Source organism: Miscanthus floridulus, chromosome 12 (assembly GCF_019320115.1).
Source record: "Miscanthus floridulus cultivar M001 chromosome 12, ASM1932011v1, whole genome shotgun sequence".
Taxonomy (NCBI): domain Eukaryota; kingdom Viridiplantae; phylum Streptophyta; class Magnoliopsida; order Poales; family Poaceae; genus Miscanthus; species Miscanthus floridulus.
Window position 1 is genome coordinate 1,711,251 of NC_089591.1, and position 18,744 is coordinate 1,729,994.

At 48.1% G+C, this 18,744-nt stretch overlaps 1 protein-coding gene across 1 annotated transcript; it reads left to right on the forward strand.

Moving 5' to 3' along the window:
• Positions 1-685: 685 nt before the first annotated feature.
• On the forward strand, positions 686-2,283 carry LOC136498240 (uncharacterized protein C594.04c-like). The gene is made up of 3 exons (XM_066494187.1): positions 686-990; positions 1,164-1,427; positions 1,591-2,283. The coding sequence occupies exons 1-3, from the start codon at positions 772-774 to the stop codon at positions 2,068-2,070; spliced, it is 963 nt and encodes a 320-aa protein (XP_066350284.1). The 5' UTR covers positions 686-771; the 3' UTR covers positions 2,071-2,283.
• Positions 2,284-18,744: the final 16,461 nt, after the last annotated feature.

Here is an 18,744-nt window from a genome sequence, read left to right on the forward strand (position 1 = left end):
CCTTATGGTACGCTCTCAACTCGCTTCTCTATAGTAGAAATACAACATATAAGTATCTTCTTGGTATGACTAACTGTAATATACAAATATATTTCGTATATAACCATATTAGCTTAATTAATCTGTGCCTAAATTATAATTATTAGAATGAATTCAATTCCAAGGATCTAAACGAGGCCTAAAAATAACTAATTTATCGTAGAAATTCAAGAGAATCTTTTTCAGCCATAAAATTACTTTTCATAGAGAACCAGAAAGTATGCTGCACTAGCTCATGTTCTGGTCCATTAACCTCACTTCAAACTTCTTACGTTCCTCCTCCATAATCTAAAGTATAGTTTTATTTCATCTCATTACATATTATATTTTTAATTCAATGGTTGTTATATTTTAATTCAATGGTTGTTCACACGGTTTTCTTACCGCATCAAAAGGTACCTTTGTGCATGCCTAGATAATGATAGTCCATATCAGTAGATATCTAATAAAGTAGTAAAGTTACATAAATAATAACATCAAATCAAGTAGGTAACATAACATAAATAAAAAGCAAAAAAAAAAAAACTAAAACACATCAAGAATGATTAACGAGAGTGCGGAGAAGTGCGGCAGTAGCAGCGCCGCGCTGACGCTGTTGTTGATGCCTCTTCTCTTGTTTAGAAGAAGCACTATAAAATTCCATCACGTCGCATCCCCACTCCCAACACTCCAAGGCAGAGCAGCTCCATTGCCGCTAGCTCAGCACTCGCCACGAGCACACCACCGATTGCCATGGCTGGCGGCAACCTCAAGAACATGGTCGTCGCCTTGCTCGTCCCGCTCCCATCCATCCTCTTCTACCTCTCCTTCGTCCGCGCCGGCGGGGACACCGGCGCCAGCACGCTCTCCTCGTGGTGCGCCGCGCACCCTCTGCTCCTCGCCAACATCCTCTTCTTCCTCAACGTCGACGTCCTCTTCTGGCTCGTCGGTCTCCTCCTCTCCAACCACTGGGTAAGCAAGCACTAGTCATTTCCTCCACCTCGCGCCACTTCCTTGTTGGCTTCACTTCATCATGTCCCCACGGATTCTTTTTGAGTCCGTTTCCACTGCGAGCACGCTTGCCCGCAAGGTGTTCTACGCAATGCCTTGCCTACTCGGTGCTTATTGTATCGTCAACTTTGCAGCTCATCGACCTGTACTGGACCGTCATCCCTGTGATGCTGCTGCACTACTACGGCGGCCACCCGGCGTCCGTGGCGGACGCTGTGAGGTCGGCGGTGGCCGTGGCGCTCACCTGGGTGTGGAGCGCCAGGCTCACGCACAACTACCTCAGGCGGGAGGGGTGGGAGTATGGCAAGAGGGAGGACTGGAGGTTCAACGAGATGCGTGGCCAGTATGGCAAGACCTGGTGGTGGATGTCATTCTTGGCTGTCTACCTCTCCCAGCAGGTGGTGATGATTCTATTCACAGAATTTGCATTCTGTCCGAAGAAATCACAGACAGACATCACGAAACCATTCATAATCTGTTTATTGGTATTCATTCATCCTTGTATACTATCTAACTACCTAGCTAGTTCTGAATTCTATTCAAATGCCTGTTGGCTGAAAGGTGTTCCTGATCGGCATCTGCCTGCCCATGTATGCCATCCACTCCAGCAACCAGCCATGGGGCATCTGGGACATCGTGGCCACAGCCACCTGCATTGCTGGAATAGTCATTGCTCACTTTGCCGACACCCAGTTGCACAAGTTCGTCACCAGGAATGAGAAGCTGAAGCAGCTGGGTGAGCCAACCGTGCCAACCCTTGAGGACGGCCTATGGTGGTACTCACGCCACCCTAACTACTTTGGCGAGCAGCTCTGGTGGTGGGGCTTGTACCTCTTCGCCTGGAACCTAGGCCAGCAATGGATGTTCGTTGGGCCTCTCGTCAACAGCCTGAGCCTTGGCTACGTCACGGTGCTGGTCGAGCGTCGCATGCTGAAGCAGGAGCACCGTGCTGAGGCGTACAAGCTGTACCAGAAGAGGACATCGGTGTGGATCCCTTGGTTCAGGAAGGCCGTCTCTGAATCGAAGCTGAAGGAGACCTAAGGTCACAGTGTAGTCTATTTGGGCCCTGCCCCTTGTTCAGGTTGTTCACCATGTTGTTGTTCCATCCCACCGCCATGTCTAGTATTTGTCGTTTCATCCGCTATGTGCAATTAACTATATGTGCATGAAGTGCAGCTTGTATCATGATGACCTGTTTAAGGTGTAAGTTAATAATAATGTATCTACATTTATTTGCCTGATCTGAACTGCAATTTTGATTACCAATCAAGCTAGTTACATTGTGGTCATATCCTCCCTTTTCTCCAATATTGACAAGACAAATGTTTACATCCAAGATATCTAAATATGTTATCGATTCTGTTTATCCACAGCAACCGGCTCATTGTCAGTAACAATCTTGGTTGGTTCCATCTATTCAGTCTCATGGTCCTGGATCATCAGAACCTGCAGCTCACTGATAGTATCCTGGATCATGCTCTTCCACCACCTTCTGAATGCCAGTGCCTAGTTGGTGCGTTCCTGGGCTTTCTAGACATTTGAAAAGCAGTTATCTTTGTTGACAAGGAATTAATTAACTACTGTTTTCAGGATCATGATGACCTGTCGAAGGTGTAAGTTAATAATAATGTATCTACATTTGTTTGCTTGATCTGAAGCTTGGCTGTTCATCCCATCCTTCAGAAAGATCAGATATGACGATTTAGACTGAGCTCAGATCATCCCTGACAACTGAATTTTTGTATGGATCATGCATACTAGTTGGCACTGCAATCTTGATTATTCTGGTCATATCATCCCTTTTGTCCAATATTGACAAGACAAATATCTAATCCAAGATAGCTAAATATGTCTAATCCACAGCAACCGGCTTGTTGTCAGTAAGGATCTTTGTTTGTTCCATCTATTCAGCCTCCTGTCCTGGATCATCATAACCAAGTACACTGATAGCAGCCAGGATCATGCTCCTCCACCACCTTCTGTATGCCACTGCCTAGCTGGTGTGTTCCCAAGCTTTCTAGACATTTGAAATGCAGTTATCTTTTTTGAGAAGGGATTAACTACTGTTTTCAGTATATCTGGACCACAAGTGTTTTTTTTTGGGGGTGGGGGGGGGGGGGGGGGGGGGGGGGGGGGATAAAGTGATGTTTGAGTTCAAATATTTTGCTATACTACCCTTGTCTAGACAGGGCATACATGAGTACTCATCACTTCAAAGTACATTCGTTAAACTGTTCGGAGGGGTACCACTACAAGTTGGCGCATGAATATGAATATATGATGATGATACCTACCCACAAAAAGTTAAGAACATTCGAATCCTCTCCGATGAACACGAACTTTTAAGGACCAATCAAATGATTCACTTTGGTAGTTATTTTTAAGCCGGTGTGACGCCTCTGAACTTGTGTTATAGCCGAATGATTACACTGTTACTTTGCAATGTTATTTATCCCCAGACAGCTGCTGCATATGCATGCCTGGCCCAAAAGAAGCGCGGCCCTGATATGAATATATATACAAGTTGATGAAAGGGGCCGGCCGCATGAAGCACTTTTGGTTGGGTTGATGATCCCTACATCATTATCCGAGCCGTTCCTGCTTCATCCATGGGCCACCAGCTCTCCTCTCTCACAGCTATTAGAACCAATCTCTATCTCTCTCTCTCATCATAAATTTAACAAACAGTTGCTAACCACCTGGGTAAACTAATGTATACTGCTCAATCCACCTTGATCTTCTTTTGGCACGCAATGATGTATGATCAACTTTTGGCCAAAGGGAAAAGTGAACGCCGTTTGGGGTTTCTAAAGCCCTGTTTTTGATTCATGCTTATGTTTCTGTCAGGTAAGAGCTGATGTCTTGATGATGGTCTGTTTGGTTGGCGACCAAAACTTGCCACGCCTAACCTTCGGCAAAGTGTGGCTGCCACAGAAAGTGTGGCGAGCAAAATCGAAGCCACACTTGTGGTAAGGTTTGGCACGGGAATGAGTCTATGACACGTGGGGTAGGGTGCTAAGAAAGTTTGGCGTGCCATAGATGTAGCAGTGAACCAAACAGCTGCCGAAGAAAGTATGGCATGACTTGACTTTTGTCATGGCAAGCTTTGGTCTCCAACCAAACAAGCCCTTAATTTTTTGGTGGAGCTTATTTACAGAAAGAGATGAAATGTGTACTAGGTTTCATTGTGAGGGATCGCAAAGGGTCACAGGTGACAACTGGCGTGGGAAGAATCAATGTGTTGCATCATGCGTTAAGTGATGCATGCCAGGTAGCTCTAATTGCAGAGTGGATCGGGATATGTCTCATACTCAACAATTCTAGCTAGTAGACCACCGGATTGATCACGCATGTTTGGACTGATCCCTTCCAGAGTTTGTACAATCCTTCTTGGTGATTCATGACTCAAGTGAACCACTGGTAAAGTATTAAAAATGCAAGCCCGCTGGACTACCGGCTAGAGCAGTCCGATCACTACTGCTACTGGTTGCCTGGGAGTTGTGGAAGGAAAGGAACTCACCAATTTTTGATCGTTGCCACTCTTCCGCGGAAGACCTCATTTCCAAGATCAAGGATGAGGCGAGACTTTGGTGTGCTGCAGGAGCTAAGCGCCTGAGAGAAATTATCCCATCTGTGTAATTATATCTTTGCTTCTTGAGCTGTGCTTCAGAATGGTCTGCAACCTAGTCAGACAGAGGGCTGTGCTTGTGCTAGGCGCTATGCCTCACATCTATGTGTTTTCTTTGTTAACATTATTTGCTATTTTTTGTAACTTCTCTATAAATACATAGATTGGCAGAACTCCTGCCTTTCTTAAAAAAAAGTACTAAAATGCAAGGTTTGTTCTTAACAAAAGGGACCAATCTCAGCAGGGGTCTCATACTTATTTAATGAGGTGATACACATCAGCAAAAATGATGATATGGATAGGAAATTAAGAGGAAAGAGTGAAAGAGAGGTCCCTGTGTTGCTAAAATTTGTATGGTTGCTTTGGTTTGCAGGTATCTCTATTTGTGGTGGTCTATCTTGTCTTTGCTAAGGTCGTGTGCTGGTTCTTGTTGGTGATATTGTAGATGGTTTTGTTTGTTTACTTTCGTATGTACTTGTGTACTTCTTCTTTATTAATACATAGACCGGCAGTTTAACCTGCCGGCTTCTCTTCAAAAAAAAAAAGGAAAGAGAGCTCCCTGTGAAACTTACGTGCTGTTTGGATCAGGAATGGTAACGCGACCGCAAATTTAATTAGAATATGCCGATAACGTTAACAAAGTATCCGATGACAGACTTTGTTTGTTTCACTTGCTGTAACGGTATGGAGCAGCTAGCTGCCAGCAGATCGGCGGAATTGCCACCGATGACCCATAAGCGAAGGCAGAGCCGCAGAGTCAAGCGGAGACGACAATAGATCATGATCTGATTACGCAGGAGAGAGCGGTAACAGCTTTGTATAGACCAGTATCTGATAACGGTGGAACTTGATTGGGGGAGGGCGTGGACAGCCCATGTCCGGACGCTGCTCCCCGCGCCTTGTGCCTGCTCCATGGCGCACGCCCCGCTTGCTCGGGTTCCGCGCCACTCGAACGACTTGCGCCCCACCCAGATCACTCGCCCCCCATGTGGGCCCACACCGCCCGCTGCTCCCCACCCCCCGCGCCTGCTCCATGCCACACGCCCCACTCGCTTGGGTTCCGAGCCACTTGAATGACTCGCGCCCCACCCACGCCGCCCACCCCCATGTGGACCCACGTCGCTCGATCATCACCAACATTGAGGAAAGAGGAGACACCGAGGCGATACAGCAGAAGGCGAGGAGAGAGATGCAACGCCCGATCTACTTTTGAAACATCCAAATGAAACATTTGCAGCATACGTTCGAAATAGTTAAAACACTTACATCATACGTCTGAACACCTAAAAACGCTTGAAAAGCAATTGCAAAATATATGCAACATCCAGATAAAACACATGCAACATATGTGTGACACACTTGCAACATATGTCAAAAAATAGATAAAACATTTAGAACGGTCGTTTGCAACATAATTGTATAACATATGCAACATCTTGATCTACTTTTGCAACATCCACAGAAAACACTTACAACATACCTCTTAAACAACTGAAACACTTGAAATATATGCTTGCAACATGTCAAGCGTGAAACTCTAGTGAGCGGCGGCCACCATGTCAGGTGAGCCTCATGGCAGACGAACAGGAGGTAGGGGGCGAATGAGGGCTAGGGTGCGGTCACGGAGGAGAGCAGTGGTATAGCAACAGCGTCTGGATGAAGTCCTTCACCTGCCCTACCCGTCGAAGCGCTGCGTCTCGGATCCTGGACCGGACGCGGGCACCGGCGCAATGGCGGGGCCCGTCGCCATGGTGTCCCACACAGGAAGTGCCGGCGGGGCACCCAGCAACGCGCGTGGGTCCGGGGCCGGGCTTCCAAAGGAGGCGGTGCATGCCCGGGTCCACCTCGAGGGGGGGGGGGGGGCACCAGTCGGGAGCGCCACAGAGATTGACGCCAGGCTGCGGTGGCGATTGAAGGCCTCCTGCACCGAGCACGGGACCAGGAGGCAGTTGATGCCATGGATGACGCCGTCCGCACGCACCACCATGTCGGGCCTCGTGACGGCACGAGAAATGCCAGCCAGCTCCAGCGGCTTGCCGGCGAGCGTGGGGTGCAGGTGAGTCACCAGGGTCCAGACCTCGACTGAGTGGGGCGGAGATACCATCGGCAAGAGATGCTTCGACTGCTGAACTTGGGAGAGTGGGATTGGACTGGACTTGGCAGAAGAGCCAGCTTACGGAGTGGGGTATTTTTTTACCTAAGTACCTGACAGGTGATACAATACATGACCGGAGGCCACGTCGCATCCGGCGTCTAGACGCGAGACGGACGCCCCCGGTGGAGCATTATTGCTGAAACAAACAAGTACTAAAGGGATCTGTTACCCTCTGTAACGAAAGTCACGTTACAGTCGCCCGAAACAACACACTATGTTAGTTGGCACCGATTCCATGCGAATGGAACTGCAAGGAAATTGCCTTGAGAGCTCACTGCCGGTTTCATCCCCTCCCGTTTTGACCAGTCCCATGCAATATCTAATCACAACATCATGCAACGATCAAATGTTATTGCTTGCCTATAAAATCATAACACGAAATTTTGCATTAGAAACATTGTTACAGTGTGTCCTAGAATGCACCCTCACACCGACGCAATCGCTAGTCAATCGGTCGGTCCAAAATTTTCTGACAACCAAAAATCAAGTATTTTCCGGGAAGAATATACATGCATAGTCCTTGGAAGATGCAGTTAAGCATCGATCTCAAAACTTGAGCGTGCAGCCTGCACCAAGGAACACGATGATTGAGTTTTTCCCACGTGTGTATGTGTACTATACTAGTTGCAGAGACTTCGATCCTTGGCTCATGGATGTTTTTAATCAACAATTACTTCAACTGCACGACTGCTGTTTGTATTTTACTGATTCAGATCCAAATGATGTCAAAAGTGTTGACCTCATGTCTTCAATATATAATTTAATTACAAATATTCTGTGTTCTATGCAGGGGGTCAAATGAAGCCAGCTGAGAGTTAACAATGTTCTGGACAGAAAGAAGATTCATAGTTCGAGCAAGATTTTCGTAACCTGTCAAGCCATGTCAAGTAGTGTGCAAGTGGATTATTGGACAAAGCACCAATACACTATACGCTCCTTCCTCCATTCTAAATTATAAGACGTTTTGGGTTTTCTAGATTCATAACTTTTGCTACATATCTAGATATATATAATGTCTAGATATATAGTAAAAGTTATGAATCTAAAAATGTTAAAACGTCTTCTTGAAAAACGCAGGAGAGCTGTGCTTCATTATATTAAGAAGAAAGATGGGTTAAGAACCCTTTACAACCCAGACCACATACCACACTGTTTGACTGATTACAATCGTGCCCATAAAATAGTTGCCAAGGCGACTGAAACGGGAATGGGGCAGTCAGGAAGGACAGCCCCCGAGCACCTGGCATGCACCATAACAGGCACTCCTCCCCTGCGGCGACCAAGGCCCTGGCGACACTAGGCGTTATCCCATCAAAAACACACTGGTTTCTGTGATTCCACAATGTCCAGGCCCCAAGGATTATTAGCAAATTTAGCCCTTTCTTCGTCTAACCATTCACAACAGAACTTGTCTTCTCCCACCACCCATCAAAGGAACTGTCTGAAGGTTGTGGAGCTAGAGATTGGAGCCCGACTTGCTGAAGGAGAATGTACCAGAAATGCCTTGCAAAAACGCATGATACGAGGATATGGTTGATGGTCTCATCATGCTGATCACATGAGGACACTGTTTAGGGTGGGGCAATACTCGCCGCGCAAGATGGTCTGCAGTCCAGCACTTATTATGTGTAACCAGTCACAGAAAGAAATGACACTTGGCCGGTGCCCATGTTTTCCAGATCCGCTCATAGGACCAAAAAGCGTGGAGCCGAAGAAAAAAACCCTCACATGCAGATTTTGTCGAGTATTGCCCACCGGAAGAGAGTCGCCAAATATGCGAGTCCTCAACTTCAGCACGTACCTCAAAAACCAGATAGGAGGTCCCAGAGTTGTAGAAAAATCCACTATAGCCCCAACTTGCATATCTTTAACCCAAGTCTGATCAGTGAGAGCTTCCTGAATAGTGCACTTTTTAATTTTTCTCTTTTGGAACAGTAGCATAGAGTCGAGGTGCAAGGTCCGCAATGCACTGTCTATGGATCCACCGGTCCATCCAAAAGGGGTATGCAAGCTGTTACCAACTTTAGAGATGATGGCCACCGAGAAAATAAAAGAGCACACGTGGTTAGGGACTTGAATTGGTAGTTTGGCCCAGGGACGATTGGGTTCTATTTTCTATAGCCAAATCCACTTCATGCGCAGAGCCCATCCAAGGGTCACGAGGTCTGAAATTTCTAGTCCACCCAACTCAGGGGGGCCAGCAAACTTTCTCCCATGCAACTAGACAATGCCAAAACATCTTATAATTTGAGACGGAGGAAATACTTAACAATGAAGTTGAAGTATATTAAGTAACAAGCATCAACCATGCTTGAAAAAGATGTCCATAACCATTGTCTCCAAGGTGCATCATGCCAATTTCAGTTTTACTTGTGCCTTCTCCTTTTGCAACAAGGATCAGAATCTAGTCTAATTCTCCAATAATAACATGCAAATAAGAGTGTACCAGTGCTTTGTCAAATAATATAACATCACCTCTTTTTTTTTCTAAAGCTGTGGTTGGTGCCTTCTGTTTTCGATATAGTCGACATAAAATTTTCCTCATGCTATCTTTTCATTTATTTTCCCTGTCTAGTAACACTTTTCCAGTAATCCACTGTCCACTAATTTGCACCAAATTAAATCTCCATTGTACTAATAATATTGTGAATCAATTGTTTGCCTTTTGCAGCTTCACCGGTACCCTAGTACTAGTAGGATATATATGTTCCCAAATTAACATTGGCACCGACGCATCATTGTTTGATCAATCGAGACTTGTACAAAAAACCAAAAAGAATGCATGGTCCTAGCTTGGGAAATGCAGTTAATTAAAAATCGATCTCAAAAACATTGGAGAGCGTGTGAAGCAGACTACAGGAAGAAAATGGTTTTCGTGCATGTCCTTCTCAGTTACCCCTTTTTTTGTTCTTGTTCAGCGGAAGTATCGCGTGAACCGTACGATTTGCTTCTTTGCCTGCTTAAGGCCGATGCCCTCCAAATGCCCAGAAGAAAAATGGATTCAGTGATTCAGTCTAGAAACATTTTGGAGCTAGAGCAAAAAATGAACTATGAGCCATGTCTATGAGCAAAAAAAGGCGGAGTTCAACACGTCATACATGTTCGTCTCCAAAAGACGATGCTTTTCCGACATGATAGAATACTTCGATCCTTATTAGTCACTAGGTATCGTGTCCGTGCGTTGCTACGGGATAACTAACAATTTATACTAAAAACACACGGATCGCACAATAAGATAACAATACTGTTAAATCAAATACTAACGTTAAAGTGACATTTAATCCAAAAAACAAAGTTTATGAATTTAACACAGTCACTGAGTGCGCGGCGTCGCAGGCTCATAAACTCTAGAGCTTCCAGAGATTGGGTCGAATCCAACCTAGAGCCTCGGAACCCTACATCTTTTCCTAGACGGGCTTCACTTCGGATGCGCCGGTAGCAATATCAACGATCTCCAGTTGATGGACCAAATCGTATGGATCCCCGTACAATGGCTCAGGCATGTAGATTTTGTTCTCCTTGTACTTGGATACACTTGTTCCACTGAAGCTTTCATTGAAATGTTTAGACACGAACAGTGTTTGATCACCGATGTCCCTCACCCTGGACCACTCCGGCGTACGGTCGGAGAGGTTGCACTTGTAGATCGCGCTGCTGTAGGTGAAGCTCTGTGTCTCGTGGAACGTGCTCACCATGGCACCCACAATGTGCAGTTCACCGTTTGATTCCAGGTAGCTGTAGTGGCAGAGCCCCGCAGGTGACGACAGCGATGGCAGCAGCGTCGCGGTTGGAGTAGCGTCGGCGGCGTTGCTGCTGCAGACGGAGATTTCTCCAGTGCAGTCGATCGCCAAGAACTTGTCATGGCAGTGGACGATGGACCCCACAGAGAACTCCAGTTTGGTGTCGAGCAGTGTCCATGCGCTGTTGACTCCAACCCGGTAGAACACGACCTCCGTGGAGCACCCAAGCATGGCTATGGCCACGCACTCGCGGCCGGCGGCGTCAGACGGCACCGAGAGCACGATCTCACGGAAGAACACGTCCCTCATGTCTTCTAGCTTGATGGCTCTGCCTGCGGCATCCGCGTCCCCGTAGCCGTTGGTGGGATGGAGGACCCACCAGCCATGAACCCTAGACACGCGTTCCGATGAGGACGCCGCCGCGATGTGTTCGCCTGCTGGCGGGAGCTCAACGCGGGGGGCACGGGCATCGGTGAATGGATTTAGCAGCATCACGGACGCCGCCTTGTCTATGTTGCAGCCACCCACACGAGGAGCCACACGACACCTTGCCGCGCACGTCGGGCAGCGTCTTGGACAAGACTTTCTTCTCCGGGACGTAGTAGAAGCCGACGCGGTCCGAGTCGGGGTCGAATAGGAGCAGCAGGAGTGGCCCGAAGGTCACGAACGGAATTGCGGCGCGCCATGGGGAGCAAGCGGATTAGAAGGACGCCACGTCGTGGCCTGACGCGAGACGCTGCCTGATGGACTCGAGGAGATCCTCTGGCAAGCCGGATCTCCAGTCAGGGAGAGGTAGGGATCTTCTCTTGGGATTGGGAGGCTGAGCCATGGAAGACAGATGACATCAACTATGATTCATGCAAGAAACAGCAAGCGAGGGCGATGGAACACGTGAGCGTGAAACCAAATGAAAAGAGGAAAAAGCTACCCCTTTTGTAAATGCAAAGAGAGGAAGTAATTAAATGTAGACAGATTTGGCAAGATTCTCAGAAATACAAAGAGGTTCCTTTTGTCTTAATTTTCTTTCCTTCTGTGTTAATTCCCTTTCCTTTTGCTCGTTGCCATGTATGTTGGTGCATGTAAACATGCAATGTGTATATGGACAGCAGAATAATTTTCTACTTCCTATTTTGCCGTGATTCCTCTATCACATGATAGGCAATATTCAATCAAGAAGAATGGCACGATCAATCAGTAATTAAGATGTCGTGGGATCGCATGCATGGGCAGAAGGACGAACCAAAATAAATATCGCACCAAAAAATATCCACACTTTGTTCTTTTTAGTTGTAGGAGAAGAAAACAGTCAAAAGAAAATGACACGCAAATAAGAAGGGTGAAAGGAAAATCATGCCTAGAACTAGACAAGAAAGTGGAGATGTGGCCTCGCCTTACCTTGATTGGCCGTGTGCGTCCCCTGCTATAAAAACAGAGGAAAATTAGGGGAGTTAGTACAGTTGCCTTGTAACCTTGTGAACGCACCTTTCCTGCTCGCCGCCTCCTCCCTAGCACCTCGTTCTTGAAGCTTTAACCATGGTGGCGTAGAAGCGTCCAAGGGAGGAGACAATGGGGGACCAACTGAGAAGATGGTGTTTAGGGGCCCTCCACGCTCCATGTTGGACTGGTGGAAACCGGGTGAGTACGGATCTTGCTCTCAAACTTTTTGGCAAGATTCTAAAGTTCTTTCTCGGTGTAGTGCCATCTCCATGGCTCGACCGGTGCCACGACCTCTCATTGGTGGTGATAGACCCTCGTCGTCCTAGTGGATGGTGGCCTAGTCCTCGCAATCGGTGGGCTCCTCCTCTTCCAGCTTGTTGAGCGATGACCAAGAGGGGGACATTCGCATCGTGGTGCGGGGCCTAGATGTGACTAGGCAGGCACTCTGTGTAGAGGGCCAGGAGGCAGAGCGGTTGTGGTCGTGCCTCTCCGCTGTGGAGACGGCACTCACCGTAGCCGATAGGGAGACAGCCACAGCTGAAGATGCAACGGGTTAAGCGTAGACGTAGCTCGCTAGTAAGGCATTGTCATTACCGTATCTTCTTATTTTGTGTGGCACCGCATCTTATTAATAGGTATAGTTTTCTTGTTCTTGCTCTTTTAACCGTCATGGAGCAGCTGAACGCCGCGTCCGTGCTACTGGCGGGGCCGAACTTCCTTGAGCGTGTCCATGCTCTACTAGCACGGATCCGGGAGGTAGTGACGCATGGCCTTCACCATGGGGCTGCGTTAGCCATGGCCACCGCCTAGCTCCATTCAGACATGGACTTACGTGCGGTGGAGCCAGGATTCTAGCCAGAGCTGCCGATCTATGAAATCTAATTGGTTTTAAGTTTTTGAGTTTCTTTTGTCCATTTCTTAGGATTCCATTTTGCAGTGTTGTTGGGCCCCGAACAGACGAGGAGATCTGCCCGCACGAAAATTTCGCACCGCGTCGAGCAGTGCCGCCAACAAGCACCAAAAATTAGATGTCTCTCTTTTGCCCTCCGTGCGGAAATTAGGTTTACCATGCCAACGATTTCAGATAAGGGCATTTGTGGTACTATGATGGCCGTATAAAAGTGCAACGAACCGCCGTCTCCACCTCCATCTCCATCCTCTAGCCGCCACCGTCTCTCCTCCTGCTCCAAATCCTAGCCCTATGGCTTTTCTCTCCACTCTCTAGCCGCACCCTCTACCACCCCGCTCTAGACCCTAAGTGCCATCAGCACAGCGGCTCGACTCATCAATCTCCACTCTCTGGCCGCACCCTCTATCACACCTTTCTGAATAGCCAAAGCCAGATCCCCTTCGATTCATCGACAGCAGGTCAGCCTAGCCAAAGCCAAATCTGGTACCCCTACCTCGGCACCTATCGACGACTATATAGGTCAAATCTGGACCCCTACCTTGGAACCTATCACGACTGGCCGGATCTGAACCCTAGCCAGATCTAGATCTGGTACCCCTTCGTCAACGCCGACCGTGCCAATTCCACGACCATGATGACAAGATCACGATGCCGACTACGAAGCGTAGCCAGGGTATGTGGAGGAAGAGGTACCCAAATTCCCTTTATGACTGTGTGATGTATTGTAGTGGTTGATCCTAGGATATGTAGATAGCGATGGGATTACATATTTTCTATAGTGAGTGTAGATGACATGTACTTTATTGGATTAATGACTTCTGTATAAGCTGTAGTTACTAGTTAGGCGTTTATTTGCAATATCTTGCTCTGTTATGTTGACATTTGGTAGAAGTTTTAGTTAATAAATACCTTTGTAATCTAGATGAACATCCACTAAATGCTTTTGAACGAGAGTGGGAGGCACAAATCACAAAGAATCATAAGAAGATGGAAGAATCAGGGGAGGTAGTTGAGGGATTTGGTGATACAGATAAAACATATTTAGGTTTACAAGATAAAACATCTAGCGGTGAAGCACGGATGCAACAACTACAACTACAACTCCACGCACCTGTCCGACTGCATCGAGCCGCCAAGCGAGCTGTCCGAGCAGTCAAGCGAGCCGCTAAGTGAGCTGCCTGCATCACCGACCAGATAACGACATACGCTGTTGACCAGACATTCTGTCTAAAGCTAAGTCACGTTTTAATATTCTTCTAAATATTCTCCAATCTTTGTATATCGCCATAATGTTTCTCCGAACTGTTTTCTCCATATTTTCTCTCCGAATGATTTTCCGAACCCTCGAACAGTCATGTTGATGCTCGAACGCCTCCAGAGACGGCCATATCTCTGGCTCCTCCCTACATGTGCTTCGGGCTTCGCGCTCTGCGTTATGGGTGGTCGGCAGCGGCTCCTTGGTCATGCCTGTTCCTCCTACACGTGCACGGGCTCCGCGCTCGACGTTATGGACTATTGGCTAGCTAGGGCTGGAGACTCAGCTGCACACTAACTGTTCGGGCGGTTTATATTAAACATAAATATATTTTCACACCAACTAATCGTCGAGCTACTTACGCTATTTCATCACCATTACTGATTTTTCTCTGGAGTTTATTTATTTGTGCGTCATGTACTACCCGTTCTACATGTTTGTATTGCAGGATCATCGTCCAGGTGATCGGATCACCTGGTGCTCGAACTTCTCCACCGATCAACTGGTCAGACCGCTTGGTTCATGGACTCCATCGCCGACCAGTTGATTGGACTGTTCACCGGTCGCATCTACTCAATGCTCACTTCGCCGCCGACCAGGTGACCAGACTGTTCGCCGCTCGTGCTTCATTGCCAGCTACGCCGGTTACTCCTCAGCGCTCGGATTCTTTGTGCTCGAAGACTAAGTGGGCACACTTCACTGCATGAATGTCGTCAGCTACACCGGGGACTCCTTGGTGCTCGAACATCGCCGCCTACGCTGGGGACTCCTCGGTGCTCGGTCATCGCCAGCGACGCCAGGGAATCCTTGCTCCTTAGTGCTCGGACATCGCCAGCGACGCCGGGGACTCCTCGCTCCTCGTTGCTCAGTCATCGCCAGCAACGCCGGGGACTCCTGGCTCCTTGGTGCTCGGTCATCACCAGTGATGCCGGGGACTCCTCGCTCCTCGGTGCTCGGACATCGCCAGCGATGCCAGGGACTCCTCGCTCCAAGGTGCTTGGTCATCGCCAGCAACACTGGGGACTTCTCGCTCCTCGGTGCTCGGTCATCGCCAATGATGCCGGAGACTCCTCGCTCCTCAGTGCTCGATCATCGCTAGTGACGCCGGGGACTCCTCGCTCCCCGGTGCTCGGTCATCGCCAGCGACGCCGGGAGCTCCTCGCTCCTCGGTGCTCGATCATCGCTAGTGACGCCAGGGACTCCTCGTTCCTCGGTGCTCGGACATTACCGCCTATGCCGGGGACTCCTCACTCCTCAGTGCTCGGTCATCGTCAGCGACACCGGGGACTCCTTGATGCTCGGACCTCGCTAGCTTTGCCGAGGACTCCTCGGCGCTCGAACATCACCAGCTTCGCCGGGGACTCCTCGGCGCTCGGACATCGCTGCCTACGCCGGGAACTCCTTGGTGCTTGATCATCGCCGGTGACACCGGGGCTTCTCGCTTCTCCCTTGGTGGTCGGACATCACCAGCGACGTCAAGGACTCCTCGCTCCTCGATGCTCGGTCATCGCCAGCGACGCCGGGGACTCCTCGCTCTTTGGCACTCGGACATCACCGCCTCCGCCGGGGACTCCTCGATGCTTGTTCATCGCTAGCAACGCCATTGACTCCTCGCTCCTCGGCGCTCGAACATCGCTAACTTCACTGGGGACTCCTCGGTGCTCGGACATCACCGCCTACGCCGGGACTCCTCGGTGCTCGGTCATCGCCAGCGACGCTAGAGACTCCTCACTCCTCCTTTGGTGGTCGGACATAACCAGCAATGCTAGGGACTCCTCGCTCCTCGGTGCTCGGTCATCGCCAGCGATGCCGGGGACTCCTCGCTCTTCGGTGCTCGAACATCACCAGCGACGCCGGGGACTCCTCGCTCCTCAGTGCTCGGTCATCGCCAGTGATGCTGGGGACTCCTCGATCTTCGGTGCTCGGACATCGCCAGCGACGTCGGGGACTCCTCGCTCCTCGGTGCTCGGTCATCGCCAGCTACGCCAGAAACTCCCTGGGTGGTCGGACATCGCCGGTTATGCCGGGGACTCCTCGGTGCTCGGATCTTGCTACGTCTCATCGGTGTGCTATCAAGCTGCTCCATGCTGTTCGGATCAGGGTGCTGATCTTAGGCAGCACGTCTGGGGTCTTGATACGCGCATGTCAGACGACGTCGGTAAGCTTTCAGACTTCTTTTTCTTTGACCAACCTACAAGATTCATTCTTCATCTTCCAGTAGTCTCGGGGACTAAGTGGGCACACTTCACCTTGCGGTGAATGTGCTTGTTCTCATCTCAAGGCTATGCTCGAGGACTGGCTGCCTGCTCAGCTGGTCTTCTACTTTATGACCCTGGCACCATGTGACTGCGTCACCTACTGTCAGGCTCAGGGACTAGCTGTGAGGATATGCCCCCCGGTATCCTCAAGACAAGACATGGGCCGCACCATAAGAGGTGGCCCAGCCCACAAGATCAAGGCTTGCACGGCGCTGCTCGGCGTACACCGCAAGATATTGTATAGTACCAAATAGGCTACTTTACTTGTAATTCTGCTCCCCCAGACTATATAAGGAGAGGCAGCGGTCCCCTAGCAGACAAGATACATCAAGATCTATCTACATACAAATCAATACAATCCACCAAAGACACATGATGTAAGGTATTACGTCGATTAGACGGCCCGAACCTATCTCTACTCCTTGTATCACCATTCGGCTCCTGATTACCCGCATCCCCACCGACAAATCTACCTTCGTGGGATACCCCACGGAGGACTATGGACGATATTCTATCGATAGCTAGTGACCCTTATAGTTGAGGTGCTTGTTCTATCTTGTATTGAGTTCAGGCGAGAGAGGCCGGGGGTGTAGATAGCAATGCAATGCTTTGTTGTCCGGATAGCAATACAATTTGTACATGCTTGCTGCTTAAATTTATTTCTCCAATTTCAGCGTCTGGTTCGAAAAAGCCATAGAGGAGGCTCTGCCAGTAGGACAAAAGGCAGCGCTAATATCAGTCCTAGAGGAAAGCAGTCCAAGAGAGTGAAGTCAATACGACCAGGAGAGTTGACTCGTGGATTTGAAAAGAACAAGCAAAACCGTGCAAAAGTGAAGTACCACCAGGCTACAGGATCTCGCTCCTATGTTGTACAACTGCAATCATTTGTAAGTGATGGTTGTGTTTTATTGCTACTCTAGCCTTTGTATAAACAGAAACTCATCTGCACTATTAATAGAAGCAATAGTGGCAGGAGCCAAATTGGCATCATTATTTAATTTTGAAGTTGCAATTTTGCACCAATCAATATGGTACATGTGCATTGTGCTTATATAATCCATATATGTAACCTAATGTTTACTGCTTGAATTTCGTAGTATGTAATCCATATCAGTACCTGTGCATTGTGCTTATGTAATCCATATCAATATGAAACCTACATTACTTGTTTTGACCTAATCTCTTGGGTTTTCAATTAAAGTCCTCTTCCACTATCTGTAACCTAATATTTATTGTTTAAATTTCACATGAAGCTATGGAAACTATGCGAGCAAAACTTATTGCTGATGGGCATGAACCAATGACTAGTGCTGATGTTGTTCCCAAGGTCCTTTGCCTCTCCCAGGGCTAGGTCCACTCTCAGGTCAGCGGCAACACCCTTTTTTTTGAAGAATATTAGTATCCCGACAAGCTCTGCCAGAACAGAGACATCGGCAGAGAGAATGCTTTGGAATAGCTTGTTGCTAAATACAAAAGTTTCGCTAACCTCGTCAAACAAGTGGATGAACTGAAGAGGAAGACAGAAAAGACTGAAAGGGGGTTTGAGGAGTTCAAGATACAACAACAAGAGGAGTACAATAAACTACGTGAGGATATCATGCACCTCAGCTCTTCTTCTGGTAACTCTCAATCGTTAACTTTGTTGGCTTGATGTAGTGAACATTTGTGGTTTGATGTGTGTACTCGTGTGCTGATTTGATGTGGTGAAACTGTCAGTGGGTTGCTGCTGATGTGTAAACAGTAATTTGTTGTGTTTGATTGTCATGCTGAATAATTATGTAGACATTCATCAAATAATTATATAGTCAATCTGTGCAGTAGTGATGATCTCGAATTACTTTTATAATGAATTGATTGTTAAGCACATGGTAGAACCCGGGCAGCCCATGTGATCAAATAAAAATATGACACGTGGACGAACCAGTGCATTACACGTGAAATAGTTATGGCACGATATGTGGGCTAATAAAAATCTGACACTTGTAAGGAAGTCTTCAAGCCACATGGCCGAATCAAAAAACAAAACGTGGACGGACAGCAGCGATACACATAGTTGAATAAGAAATGGCCACGTGGACCAATAAAAATACGACACATGATCCAATAAAGAAGTGACACGTGGCCCAACTGCAACACGACACGTGTCCCAATAGAAAACTGACATGTGGAACAACAGGGACCTGACACTGATGGACATAGTCCCCGAGTACCCCACAAGAAAAGGCGAAGACCTAGTCTGATTAGGACTCTCGGTATGTAATTCAAGCAGTATTGCTACCTTGTAATCCTATTAGGACTCCTATGTTGTAACCGACTAGGAATCCTACCACCT